Raw genomic sequence first — 14,154 nt, forward strand, 5'->3', positions numbered from 1 at the left:
GGGCAAGTCCTTAAGCCTACTAGAGGGGAGTCGCTGGACAACATTTTCAAGGTGTATTTTGTAGGTTTTCCCTGGTGCACATGCCTGTTGTTAAGGTTTTTAACCTAGTAACAAGAAATTCCAAGTTAAGACTGGCCCCATCTTTCCAAACCATATTTGTCATAGTAGGATAGTTTATTCATCTATTATACGACTTCTGCAATGCCCAAAAACATGAGAAGGGAGCGAAACATGAGGTGGTGTGTTAGCTCAAGTCTACGGTAATTTTTTCCCATCCCTCAAGGAATTACTTTGTTGGAATGTGGTTTTTAAAGTATTTTTAGGTTGCTTTTCCAGTGTGTATTTATACTTTTGTTGGTAAATATTTTATGTCCGAATGTTAGGAAAGAGCTTAAGTAGCTTTCAGATTGGTGATTGCATTTGGAGACTGAAGGATTATTGAGTGGTTGTTGTGATGGACTTCAGGGTGGACAGTTGGTCTGCTTGTAATGGTTAACCATGTTAAAAAAAATCTAAAAATAAAATGAATAACACGTGTCGTCAAAGGAAAAATAATTATGAATTTTTGTTCTAAATGACACTTAGTGTAGTTAGGATTTGGGTGAAGTTAAATAGCATGTGAGCAACGAGTTTGTTTTCATTTAGAATAAAAACAAAACAAAAAAGCTTGAGTTTATTTTTTTAAAACAGTAAGTTCCCAGAACTCATACTGAAACAAGACTGTGTGTGTATATATATTATTGATTTATTGGTGGCAACCTGTATAGCAAGTTATAAATCCTGGTCTGTGTTACAGTATGTGTCTTGCTTAAAGCATGGTCATGCTTCATTTACTAGCAAAGCTTAGGCTGAAAAGGGGAGTAACTAAATACTTTAAATGATGTAACAGAGCTTAGTTAAAGGGTTGAACTTTTTGTTATTTAAACCACTCTTTTGAGACTACATTTTACTTTGATCTGTGGTCAAAAGAATTATTTAATGTAACTCATGAATCTGATCTTTCTTGGAAGTAAGACATTAGCTGAAGTTAGTGACGGTGTTTTATTACAAAATGGCACCGTAATCCCTTTCCACCTCAACACAGTGGCTGCTGCATTAGTGGCTTGAAACAAATGATAAGAATAGTGCATTAAGTAGTTTGTAATTACTCATCAGTTAATTGCCTTTTTTTTTTTTTTAAGGGCCAAAGCTGTTTTAAAAATTGTCTACAAAAAATGTGTTTTATGGGGCATGGTTGCTGTGCACCTCCTAGCTAAAACGTAATGATTTGCTGGTATCAGAAACGTGATTAGACTGTTGTTTCTTCCTCGCTGTCCTTCCCACGCGCAGCTATTCCAGTCCCTGTCGCTGGCACGCGTGTGGGAAGGGCTGAGAAGGGACCGGGGGAGACACCTCCTGCCCCGACCTGCTGTGCTCCCGTCGGCAGTGACAGAAGCGGAGGGGATTGGGAAGGGCAGCGTGGCCCGAGTGGGACCCAACGTGCTGTCATCCTGATAGTGTGGTTATTGTGTTCTCTGTTGCCGCTTAAAAGAAGGGGTAATTTGTCTGCTGTAGTGTGGTAAGAACTATGGTGAGTATGGCTGCTAGTGTTGCATCTTGGTCAGCTTTTGATCGACTAACGAGATAGAAGGTCAAGCAGATGTATTTTACTTTGTGTCTTGCCTAGGGAAAGTCTCTGCAAGCAACAGTGGGTTTCCTTTGGTTTCACGTAATTTATTTTATTTGGCAGAAGAAGATGTAGTTTGATTCCCCACCACCCTGTAGCTGCTATGAAAGTCACAAATATTAAGCTGAGGCGTTTTTTTGTTTCTTTCAAAGTAATTAACCAGTGCGTACATGATTAGCTAACTTAATTTTATCATGTAGGAAGCCATCAGCTGCATAGGGCAGGGAAGCAGGAGTTTACACGGTTATAATGCGACTTACTGCGTGGCCGGGAGACGATGAGTGAGCAGATTGCTCCGAGTCGGAGCAACGCTTGCTGCTTCACGCTGTACGCTTGCTATCTGTCTGAAATCCTACCTTCTGGGAAGCCTCACTGCAGCGACGTTTAAATTAATTCATTACTTTGTGGCCTTTTCTGTTGTAGCTATTGAAGCAACTAGTTTGAACTTTTGCTTTTAAGTGGAAGAGTGTGAAAATTAATGTGTGGGAAGTCAGTGAAGTTGTAAGCAGTACCCCACCAGGATGGGAGCTGCAGCAGGCTGGTTGTGGACGTGCTGCGTTTTCAAAAATAAGGGAGTCCTCTCCCCAGCAAACACTTACATTTACTTTTTAGGAAATTTATGTCCTTTAAAAGTGTAATGAACTGAAATGCAAAACCTAGCAGAGCATTAAGTAACTGATGGAGTAGGTTTGCTGACAGTTTTTTTGCCAGGTATTGAAACCAAACTGCAAGGTCTTCGGGTGAGGTAATGGAAGCTGATGGTTTCACAACGCTGTAGGGACTGCGGTGCGGGCAGCAGAGCATCTACGTGAGAGCACCTTTAAAGAAGACTTGGCGAGGAGCAGGCTTAGAGATGTGGAGAGCAGTGAGTGCTGCTGGGGTCTGCGTGACACCTTCCAGCTGGTTTTTAGCTTGCCCAACACTTGAGGCAAATGCTTACTGCTGTGTGCTAGCAATGAGGTGAGAGTAGACCTGGTGGGAATGAAGACAGAGATGACTAACAGTCTGGTGTAGAAGCTGAGGAACATGAGGAGGAGGAAAGAAGCTTTGGGGTTAGGGTTGAGGACGCTATGAGTGAAACCTGAACCTCGTTTCTGGAGAGAAGTCAGAGCGCATCCCCAGTGCGGTGCCACTGTCACCAGCGGTGGAGACCCAGCCCGGGTGCTGCTCGTCGGACCTGGGGCTTGTGAAGGCGTTCTTCAGCCCTGAATGCACGTGGTTTTGAGGAGGGTGGAAAGAGGGAATAAATAATGCTGGAAGATGAAAACTGCCTTTTGGAACAAGTAGGCAATGTTTTGTTGTTTTCCTGAGTGAGAGGAAAAGCTCGTTAAATACAGACCTTTGGCATTAAGGTCTTTATAGCTCTGGACTATCTCCCATTCTTTGCATTTTCTAAAGTTTTGAATTCAGGGTGTAGAAGAAAAGACAGGCATAATTGTGTTGGCTCTGGCACTGGCAGTCCTTTCCCCTCGTAATGCATTTGTTGCTGGAGTAGATATTTATGTGGCTGGTTTATGCTGATGATAGCTCCTTTTGAAAAGCCAGTACTAGCTTTCCCTTCTTGCAAGATTTTTTGATAGGCTTTCCCTACGTTTGTGGTAGTGGCTGGTGTTATTGTGAACAGGCAAAGCCACAACAAACTTGTTTTTATGTTTTCCTTTTATTTTTTTTAAGAGCCTGTTAGTTAAGGTATCTTATTGATAGCTACATCGGCACCTGTTTTTGTTCTCTCTTTGCTTTATGTGGTGGCCACCGCACACGTTGACTCACTGTCCAAAAGCATTGCATAGAGCACAAAATTTGTTCCAGTTAAAGCTTGTTTAAAAACTTACTTGGAGTCAAATTACTTCAGTACGCGGAAATAAAATGTGTTTATTGAAATTTCCTAACTCATTCTGTGTGTGAAAGGTAGTTGCATCAGTTTGCCAAATGGCAAAATGCTTCTTAAGAAATGTGTTTTGTTTAATGATTATGTTTTTTTATTTTTTTTTTTTTTTCCCTCCAGGAGTGTAAAATGCAGGTATTCTGGTCTCTGTTCATCATTCACTGCTCATTTGTAAGGCAGGGGAATGGTGGTTCTTGAGGTGTTGCGCTTTTGTTGAACTCTCTGATCTTTCCTTTTGCTTGTGTCAAAAAGGGGCTTTACAGCGAGGCAGACACGAACTCATTTTACAGAAAAGAAACTTGTTCCGTTGTTGCATTCTTATAATACATTTTACCTTTCTGAGTGCTTTCGGACTGGAATTGGTGCTTGCTTTTTACAGTCAAAATAGACATTAACAAAAATTCCCAGTGTCAGCTTTGTGGTTACTTCCCTGGTCATAATCTAGAGCTTTATCAAGTAAGCATGCCTGTTTGTTTTTCCAGAGAAACACATCAAGCTCACAAAGCAGTTTATCATTTCTGAAATATTTCTGAAATACTTATGTAATCAGTACATAGCCTTCTGAATAGGTGAAAACTATGGGGTTTTTAAGATTGAAGGGTAGATTGCCTAATATATCAGTTAGGGAAATGTAAAATTTCCCCAAGACAAGTAGGCTGTGCGTATGCAGAGTTACGCCAGACACTTCTACATTGGTGTCATCATTGCACTGAGAAATTTTCCTTTAATAGGAAATTAAAAATTGCAAAAAGCTACGTTGAGAGCTTTGATAGATCTGACAAATGCAATCCTGAGAGAGGATGAAAACAAAAATGAGACTACTGAAAACTCCTTTCAGTAGCAGATTATCGTGTAGACTGGGTAACTGATTGAAATGATGATAAAGGGAAATACCTTAAAAAACACAGAAACAAGATTTCAAGGGAAATGGTTACTACTACATTTACTGGTAGAAAATTCCTCATCTATATGCAGTTGTGATTTGTGTCTATCCTTGTAATAAGTAAAAGGAGATTTATGGTGAAAATGTGCTGTTAACATCTGCAGCCACGCTTAAGGCTTTTGAAGGCATAGGCTAGGTATTGCGTCCATGACTAGAAGTCTACCAGAAAAAAATCAGTCTGTCTTAAAGTTGTGATATATGTTTCTTGTTCCAGTGTAAGAGCTTTGTGGTAAATGCAGCAGGCATTAAGCATTTTAAAATGGGAGAATAGCAAAATTTTGGGATACAGTTACATTGCACTACTTGCGGATGATTATTACAGCTTTTTATAACTTTTTCCATGTGAAACATAGGAATACTGGTTCTAAGCAGAGACTGAATACTAGTTATGATAGATTATGTTAGAACAGCTTTTGGGGGCATTGGGATGCTGAAGCGTGTTGGTTTCTTGGGTCCTGAAATACCTGTGTCAGGGCAGTGGCCATAGCTGTTAGAAATGGGTGTCTGAGATGCATGATCAGCCACGGTGAGTGTTAGGGCAGAGGAGGGTATCAGTGAGAGCTGGGCGTATGAACGGAGTCAGCCAGACCATAGAGAAACACTGGTTTGTATTATTTATTCCATTCACGCTACTTTGAATGAAAAGGAAGCACAGCTATGGAGAAACGTAGTGAGTGTCTGTCCTCAACACCCTCGTATTCAGGCGGCTTCGCTCGGGGCCTGTCTCTTGCCACCAGGAGGGGATGGGGACCTGTGCAGTCTCTGCCTCTGTTGCACCTTTTCAGACCAGAGGTGATGAGTCTAATTTTGCTGTTGCCTCTCTTCCCTCCTGGTGATAGAGCTGCATTGCAGTCACATACACCTTTCCCACCATCATGCTCCCAAATTCACGCTTCCTGTGTACCCTTTCTGCTTATCCCCGCTTTCCTTCTGCAGTGTCCATAAAGCGGAGGGTGCTCTTCTTGCCCCTGGCTTTGCTTTTCACACAAATTCTTCTTTTTAGTCCAGTTTCACTCACATGAGCAGAGCAGGGCAGGAGTGAGCAGCCTTGGCACCATGGGGTTCTCTCTGCTTATACAGTTTCATTTTCTTCCACCTTTTGGATGGGGGAACAGAGACTTCATGGATATCCAAGAAAGCCCAATTTCTTTCTAGAATCGTTTTCCCAAGTGAGTAGTTTTTGCAGAGCTCATGGCACTCAACTTTGAGAGATGCCAGCCAGCCGCTCGCAGGGCTCGGGCGGCAGGAGGGCTGGTTTGAAGCTTCCTGTTACAAAAAGGGAAGGAGGACTTCGGTGTGCTAAACCGGTCAGTTGTCAGAGGGGTGCAGACCTGCTGGCTAGGTGATTAGCAAGGTACGCATATTGTAGGGAAGGACTTGTCAGCTGTAGAAGAAAACAACCTTGAAACCTGCCTGCAGTGAGGCTGGAGTTTCGTAATTACTTGGGGTCAAGCTAATTGCAGGTTGATGGTGAAAAGGGGGATTTCCTCTCGCTCCAGCTGTGTTTTCCCACCTCCCTTTTGTAATGGTAAAACACCTTGTAGCCACAGAGGGGGCCTGAACAGGGAACTGATTCAGTGCAGCAAAAGTTAGGAGGGGAAAGGTGGGATATGTTTTTAGCAGGCTTGCTTTCAAGCAAGCTCCCTGCGCAGCCATGGCATCATGGTCTTTGGCGTGGGGAGCCTAAAAGAGGCTGGAAACACTTGCATTAAAGGAAGACAAATTCACCTCAAGTTGATTGTTGTTACAGTGGATAGCAGATTGACCCTCCTAGGTTTAGATATTTTTTTTTTTCTTATACTTGTTGTGGTTTAACCCTAGCCAGCAACTAAGCCCCACACAGCCGCTCACTCACTTGCCCCCTGGTGGGATGGGGGAGAGAATCAGAAGAGTAAAAGTGAGAAAACTCGTGGGTTGAGATAAAGACAGTTTAATTGGTAAAGCAAAAGCCCCACACGCAAGCAAAGCAAAGCAAGGGATTCATTCACTTCCCATCGGCAGCAATCTCCAGGAAAGCAGGGCTCCATCACGCGTAACGGTTACTTGGGAGGACAAATGCCATCACTCCGAACATCCCCTCCCTTCCTTCTTCTTCCCCCAGCTTTATATGCTGAGCATGATGTCATACAGTATGGAATATGCCTTTGGTCAGTCGGGGTCAGCTGTCCTGGCTGTGTCCCCTCCCAGCTCCTTGTGCCCCCCCAGCCTGCTCGCTGGTGGGGTGGGGTGAGGAGCAGAAAAGGCCTTGACTCTGTGTAAGCGCTGCTCGGCAATAACGAAAACATCCCTGTGTTATCAACCCTGTTTCCAGCACAAATCCAAAACACAGCCCCATACCAGCTACTATGAAGAAAATTAACTCTACCCCAGCCAAAACCGCACAATACTGCATGAAAGAAACCTTTTAATGTGTGTTTTCTGAGGATTGCTTTTAATGACTCCTGCATCTAAGAGCATAAGACTTTCTTGTCTCCTCTCTTCCCACTGCCTCCCTCCCACCCCCAATAACTATGGCTTAAGCAGTGTGAACTGTCTCTGCCCTAAATCGATGGGACTTTGGGGCAAGGGGAAGGGTAATAGTCCTGCTTGTTCTCTCTCAAAATGTGCTCCAAGTAGTGACTCATTTTTTGCAGGAGCAACTGAATGGTGGCTATTTTTGGCCAGAAAGTTTATTAGCCAGTGTTGAATCAGTGGAACTAAAGCTTCCAGGCTTTGAATCCTTTCTGTAGTCAGGTCATCGCTGCAACACCTTTGAGCCCTGGTTTCTGTTTGCTTTTTGTTGGAACCTTTTTGATTTCAAAGATGTGAAGAATGATACTGAGACACAGTCTCCTATGTTTGTTACACTCTAAAGGACTCTCCAATACGCTTCTCTCTGTACAGTATTACATCTCCTTTTATTTAATATTTACTTAGAGAGTGGTTGCAAGGCTTGGGAAGCGTGTATACCTCTGAGTGTTCTTCAGTACTCAGGTTTGAAATCTCAAAGTTAATGCTACTTACTCCTTAAGATGTGCTTGCTTGCAGAAATAATGCATTGGCCATATTGAATTTTTACAAGAATTGGGGTATCTCATGAGATTAAGTCGCAAAAGTATGAAAAATCTGCCGTTAATGCTTGTGCGTTGTAATCCTATATCTATTATTAGGTTTAAATAAATGAAACTTGCATTGTACACGGTTGAGATCAAGTAAGGAAGAAAAAATTAGCAATTTTTCAAATAGTTTTGATTTGTGGCTTATTAACCTTGACATAGCTTGACGATTTAGTATCTAGTTTTATATCAGATCTTGTATACGGGGCTAGATACCTACTGTTCCTCACCTGGAATTGCATCTTACTGTATCTGTTGTTCATAAATGCTAGGCAAGACCTTGAGCTTGGGGGCTTCAGCCCGCAGCATCAAACAGTTCAGTGTAGTTGCATGCTGGCATTTCTCCCTGGCGATGTCTGTACCTGAGATGTCACATAAGGAAATGTTTTGCAGTGAGACATCATCAGACCTGTCCCAGAAGGAATTCTGAAAGTAATGGGAAGGTGCCCGTAGTAAGTACATTGTGGCACTGGTATCACTTAAGCAGTGAGGGCGAGAAGGTTATTCCTCAATTGCCCCCTGACTCTTCTCTTCATAATAGCACAAAATATGAAATATGATTTTTTAATCAGTTCTTTTTCTTTCTTGTCTCTAAACTTGGAAGCATAGGTCTTTAGAAGTCTACTTTTCCATATGTAAAGTTGCTTGCTAGCACTCTATATTGTAAAACAAAGCATTTGATTCTTTGGTCTACTGAAATTCCCTCTTACCTCATGATATGTGTTTGCCTTGCTTTGCTTTAACTGTGTGCTTCCTTTTTAAATATAGTTTTCCAAGTTGCTGGCCGTACCAGATTGTTTATATTTTTTAAAAGCCTTCTGCTTAGCCGTTATATTGCTCTTTATAGTACTGCTTAACCACATTGGTTTCTGTTGCTCTTTTTTCTTGCATAAACTTAGCTGGGATGAATTTCAAATGTGGTTTATCCAACTGTTAAGTATTTCCCACTTTTCTGCAATAGATTTCACATATGTTACAGAATTCCAAACCAAGATCTGGTGGACATATTGCCCTGTTTTTTTCCTCAAAGTCAGAAATAGAGGTTTTCTTAAGCATTACAGTGACAATATTTAGGTCACTGGCTCCAGCATGCTGCCTAGCTTTGAATCCATTTGTCATATTTAGCTTGTTTCCAAGGATTAAGATAACTGTGGTCCATATATTTCTTAGGAAAAAAAAAAAGTCTCTTAGTTTTGTGGTAATAAACCTAAAGGGGGAAAAAAGTATTGATCCTTTTCAGTTGGAAACTGCAGAAGGCTTTTTTTCCTCCAGAGGTCAAACTGTGGAGTCATGTAAAACACATGTACATCCATCCAGTCATTCAAAGTTACAGGATTTACCCATACGTAATGTAACTAAGGATTTGGAATTAGGCTTTTTCACAGAGTATCTAGGAAAAAAATTCAGGAGCTGAATTACCTTTTACTTTTTATCTGCTAGTCCTGTACGTTCTTTTTTTAAACTTGCAGAACGGGGGTTTTAGCAGGTGTCCTGTAGGTACCTGCTGTCACTATTTCTAACACCTCTGCAAAAAGAGGAAGAGGCAAATCTTTTGTTTTCCCATTTTGTTTCCCCATACTGGGTGCCCAGTTCCACTGGGAAGTATATATGACCCAATGCACGGTAAAGTTTTTATGCTAACCATCTAGTAGTAACCAAATCCGCTTTACTTTTACTGTGGTTTTTGCGTGTGGTGGTATCAAGAGATGACCTGGTCAGTGACTTGACCGACTATTGGAGATCTGGAATTAGACCCGACAGGAGGTCCCAGGCTTGTTTTTTTCGGTCTGGTCCTTTACAGGTTGTTGAGTTATGAACAAATGCCAGTGGCGTGGCAGGTTTTCTGGTGGAGAGTATTGGGGCTTTTGCACGCGGGCCGGAGGCATGTTGGCAGAGTGATGCGATGAAGATAGCCACAGAGGAGACCTCCTTTGTGTCTTGCTCTAGCATGTTGTTCTCACTTTTCATGAACTTCTTTCTCATAGCCAGGTTTTTCTCCTTTGGAATTAATAAGGAGGGAAAACAGTGCCAAATTCCTTTTATGAATTCTTGGTTGTAACTCCGAGTGACTTGAGGAATGATGTACATAGCTGAGTGGAGGGTTTAGCCTTTATTTTTTTCATGTTACGTGGAAATACTGCAGAACAGGAGTAAATTGACATGGAAGATTGAGTATTGTTGGTTTATGCGCTGATAAGTGACCCATTCAATCTGTTATGGTGACATTTGGAAGCACAGCACTGAGTAAAGAAACTGGGATGGGGATAACACACTTGGACGAAGCTGGGCAACAGTCTGTAGGCTGAGCCTGTACTTCAGCCTAGTAGAAGCTGTTGGAAGATAATCTGGCATTCATCAGATGATTAAAAAAAGATGTGTTTTGAGGAGGAAATGGAGATACCTGCTAATAATTTTAGAGGAATAGATTCCAATAGTAGGAAAAGATAATTTTATATTCAAGTAAGGAAGGACTTAAATGGAAAAAGAGCATTGCAGTGGCAGTATAGAGTTATATACAGTATGTAGTTGGAAATTAAGAGTGACTGAAGCATAACCAGTCTAGGCTGAAGTATAAGGTTAACCAATATTTGCGTTAATCATAATTTTTTTTCATAGAGTAACTCAAAAAGGGAAAATCCAGTATCTTTAAAAAGCAGGCAAGTGAAAAGAAACCTGGCTTGAACATGTCCAAGTTCTGTAATCTTCACTGGAGTTGGGAAATTATTAGGAGGTGTGTATTGCATGCCACTGCTGCTTATCCTGTGTAATGTTGTGGTAAAGCCATGAATGCTTTTGAGGAGAATGGTGATACTTTGGTTGCAAGATGGAATCAAAAAGGTTGTAGAACTTCATCTGATGTTATTCAGGAGGTCCAATTTCTGGAAGCTTGGTGCTTTGTTCTGTACTGCTCTGTAGTGCAGCCGTCTCGATATTCTAAATGATATGATGTATGTATGAGTTTTTGTTTTTATTTCTGTGAGAAACGGAGCTCTGACTATAGTTCCTATTTTGTTTTGTTTTGTTTTTCTTGACAGAGAGAGCTCGATGCCACAGCAACAATATTGGCTAACCGGCAAGATGAAAGTGAGCAGTCTAGGAAAAAACTTATTGAGCAAAGTCGTGAGTTCAAGAAAAACACTCCAGAGGTAAGGAGAAAAGCTATTCCAGTCTGTTGAGTTTCTTGCAGTAGCATATGGTATTAGGCCTATGTAAGTGGTTTGTTGTTTTTTGGTTTGGTTTTGTTTTTTTTAAGTGGATTGTTTCCATGATTTTCTTGTATGTATTATTAAGTCCACCATCTTAACTAAGACTGCTTCTCTTTGATGGCTTTCTCATCAGGCAACTTTTGCATTCTGTAAATAATGAAATATGAATTGATGTTTTTAGAGGAAGTCTGAACATTAGCCTTCAAACAGGCTTGCTCTAAATTTTGTAATAATGTAAAACCTGGAGAATTGCAAAAAAAATTCTTCATTAATCCAAACTCTCTTAGCACTTGGATGTAGAAAGTGACATTTCACTGCCTAAATAAATCTATATCAAGGGCATAACTTCAAAGATGCTCATTTTTCCATCAGCAATCAAATTAAGTTTTGCTGTTGATTTCACTGGAAATGCAACAAGGTCAGTGCCGAGCTCTTTAGAAAACTCCACTCGGAGGATGTGCATCGCACACAGCAGGTGGTGTGTAAAAGGTGTCAGGACCGATGCTAGGCAAACCTCGGGAAGGTGAATATTGCGTGTAGGAAGCTGGGAGTATTTAAACTCTTCCATGCTCGTGTTAGCATGTGCAGTGTGTGTGTGTCTGTGTACATGTATGCATAGTTGTATTGAAAATACATATAAACTCATTCTGTTAACTAATGAATGCATAGCAATGTGTAGGGCTTGATTGTTTGGTTTGGTTTGGTTTTTTTTTTCCCTGATGATTGCCAGCAATCTGTTCATCCAGGAATGTTCTAGGGTTTCAAAGCCCATTCCAGAGAACTGATGCATCAGTATCTGTTCCTTCCAAGTATCTTCCTGGGAGAGAAGCAGCAGGCAGCTTTTCTAACCTTTATTGCTGCTTCTCAGGTAGCAGATGCTGCTTTGCTTCCTGTTGGTACAGAGGGATTGATGCTGGAGGATCTGACCCAGAGAGGGAGAAGGGAATATCGGAGCAGGAGTGACTTATGGGGAAGGGAGAGTGTTTAACTGACGCCCTGAGGAGGCTTTGTGGGGCAGAAATCAGTTCTCTTTGTTTGAAGAAGGGAAAATTTGGGGACTGCAGCTTTGAACAGAACTTCTAAAAAGGAGCAAAAGAGTATGGAGAGCGAATGCAGTAGCTCTGAGAGGATGAGGAATGAGTTGGTTCCCTTTGCAGGAGAGAGCAAACTATTGGGAAGAAGACGAGGAAGGAAAGAAGTGAAAAAATATGGAGGGTATAGGTAATTGTACAAAATCCAGAAAATAAAGAGACTTCTGGGGCCACATTTTCAAATTGTTCGCTAGAAGCTTAAGTTCATTCTACAAGACTTGAGTTTCCTGCTGCCTTCCTTTTTTTCCTATAAGGAAAATGGCAGATTCTTCAGAATGTGGCTATAGCTGCCAGCTCCTAGCTGATAACATGTTTACAGATGTGTTTCAGGATGATTTCTTTAGGCCAATTTTATTTTTATGGAGCAGAAGGTTACTGTGGGGAGAAACAAACAAACAAACAAAAAAACCAAAAACCAACCAACACTGCACTTTTTAAGTGCATTGTGGACGGCCTTGGTAACTCGGTGGGAGTTGGACACACAGAGGAAAATTATATACTCTGTATAGTTAATTCAAGAGATATAGTAGGAAAACGATATGCAATTAGTTCTCTCCAGTAAGCAAGACAGGGAAGTTAAATCATTTGATGGTAAAGTTTTAGATATAATTTCACAAACTATAATTCTGTAGCCTCTGTTCTTTTCCAAAATATTATATGGAAGGTGTTTTATTCATTCAGGGACTAGGTTCAAAACAGTGGCTCTGAACATCCCCAGTGTTTGGGGAAATTTGCATCTCTGTTAGATTCTACAGCCTCATCTTTTGTCCTGGGACTCCCATGAAACCACGTTCCTTTATAAGCTTGCATGGATTTTTTTATATTCTTTCTCTGTCTTCTCTGCTGTGATGCTCTTTCTGCAGCTTTGTTTCTGAACAGCAACACAATATAACTCTTCTTCTACTTTCTGTGACAGAATTAAAAAATGAAAATGGGATCAAAGAATTAGAAGAAAGTATCCGAACTGTAATGATAACAGACTTGATCTGCAGTTACTGCTCCCAGAGGCACGGAGGAAGTAGCTCAGATGTAGGCGGTCCGATAGGGCCACCCTCTCCTGTCCGAGGTGCGTCGTGTGGTAGACGTGGGCATGTAAGAGGCAAAAACTGAAGGAGGCAATGTCCAGCTACCCTTGCTGGAAAACTTGACTAGTATTCCTCTTTACATAAAAGTTTAAGTTTGTGCACTGTGTCTTCACCTTCAGCCGCTTTATGCACTCCCCAAAAAGAAGGGAAGTCTATGAATACTTCTCAAAGCTTAGACAGTTTTGGAAGACAGTTGAAAATGAGAAGGCAGGATTATTAACTACTCGACCTGATTTTTTCCAAAACTGCAACTTTGTCTGAAAACCTACCCAGTATCGTGAAAACAAACATCCTTGAGGTGGACAGGAAACACACAGTGAGCCACTGGCATTTCCAAACTGATACATTTATGTTACTAAAACATCACACATGCTCTTTTTAATAACAAAAGAGTTCTGTGGTAGAAAACCAGCTTGCATGCAGAACCGTTCTTCAGATAGATAAATAACCCAGTGTACAGCTTAATTTAAATTTCCACGATGAAGTAACAACTTTCTTGGTATAAAAAAACCCCAAAACCACAAAGATGGAATTGTTAAATGTAACAATTTGTTTCAGAATTCTACTTTCCATTTTCTTTTTCATTCTGCATGCATCCCTGTCAGTGCAGTAGTGGTTTAGCCTGTTCCAGCATCTCTTTTCCTCTGCTGTAGCCAGTCTCACCATAAATCAGGAGACAAGTGTCGATTGCCTTGACTTTCCTATCCATTGCTGTCTGGGATGTCCTCTAGACTTTCCATAACGTCTGCTTGAAAGCAATCTCCTGTGTAGCAGAAAAGGATTAGAAAAATTAATAATGAAGTTGAGGCTGCTTCCATTTCTTTTTACTTTAAAAAAAAGTGACACATCTATTTGGGTCACTTCTGCCTTCCTTGCAAATTATCAAATTGCTGCAAAAGAAATATAATATTTTCATGTTTATAGGAATGACTCTAGGGCTTTTGGTATTTAAAAATGTTAGAATACTATTTCTGACTTGGCATACTGGGAGACAACTCTGGGAAGAAGTATCTCATGTTTGGGAGCCTTATGAGAACAGAAAATTAGGTGGTGGTTGTTACATGCAGAAACTTTTAGAAAGGGTTCTTAATTCCTGTTACTGCAAAAATACTTTTTATCTCCTCACACCTTTTGAGAGGTCATATCAGAGCTGCTGCTCGTAGATGTTTTGGGGTATTTTCAG

The 14,154-nt window shown here is 41.1% G+C and overlaps 1 protein-coding gene across 6 annotated transcripts in view; it reads left to right on the forward strand.

The window, feature by feature from the left end:
• CUX1 (cut like homeobox 1) overlaps nt 1-14,154 on the forward strand; it is a 284,502-nt gene that overhangs the window by 42,682 nt on the left and 227,666 nt on the right. For 5 of the 6 annotated variants that reach the window (XM_050909117.1, XM_050909118.1, XM_050909122.1 and 2 more), the window contains exon 2: nt 10,625-10,735. The exons of the other annotated variant lie outside the window; for it this stretch is intronic. In XM_050909117.1, the coding sequence (XP_050765074.1) occupies nt 10,625-10,735 (111 nt within the window). The remainder of the gene's footprint in view (nt 1-10,624; nt 10,736-14,154) is intronic. 6 annotated transcript variants of the gene reach the window in all.

Source organism: Gymnogyps californianus, chromosome 20, assembly GCF_018139145.2.
Source record: "Gymnogyps californianus isolate 813 chromosome 20, ASM1813914v2, whole genome shotgun sequence".
Classification (NCBI taxonomy): Eukaryota; Metazoa; Chordata; class Aves; order Accipitriformes; family Cathartidae; genus Gymnogyps; species Gymnogyps californianus.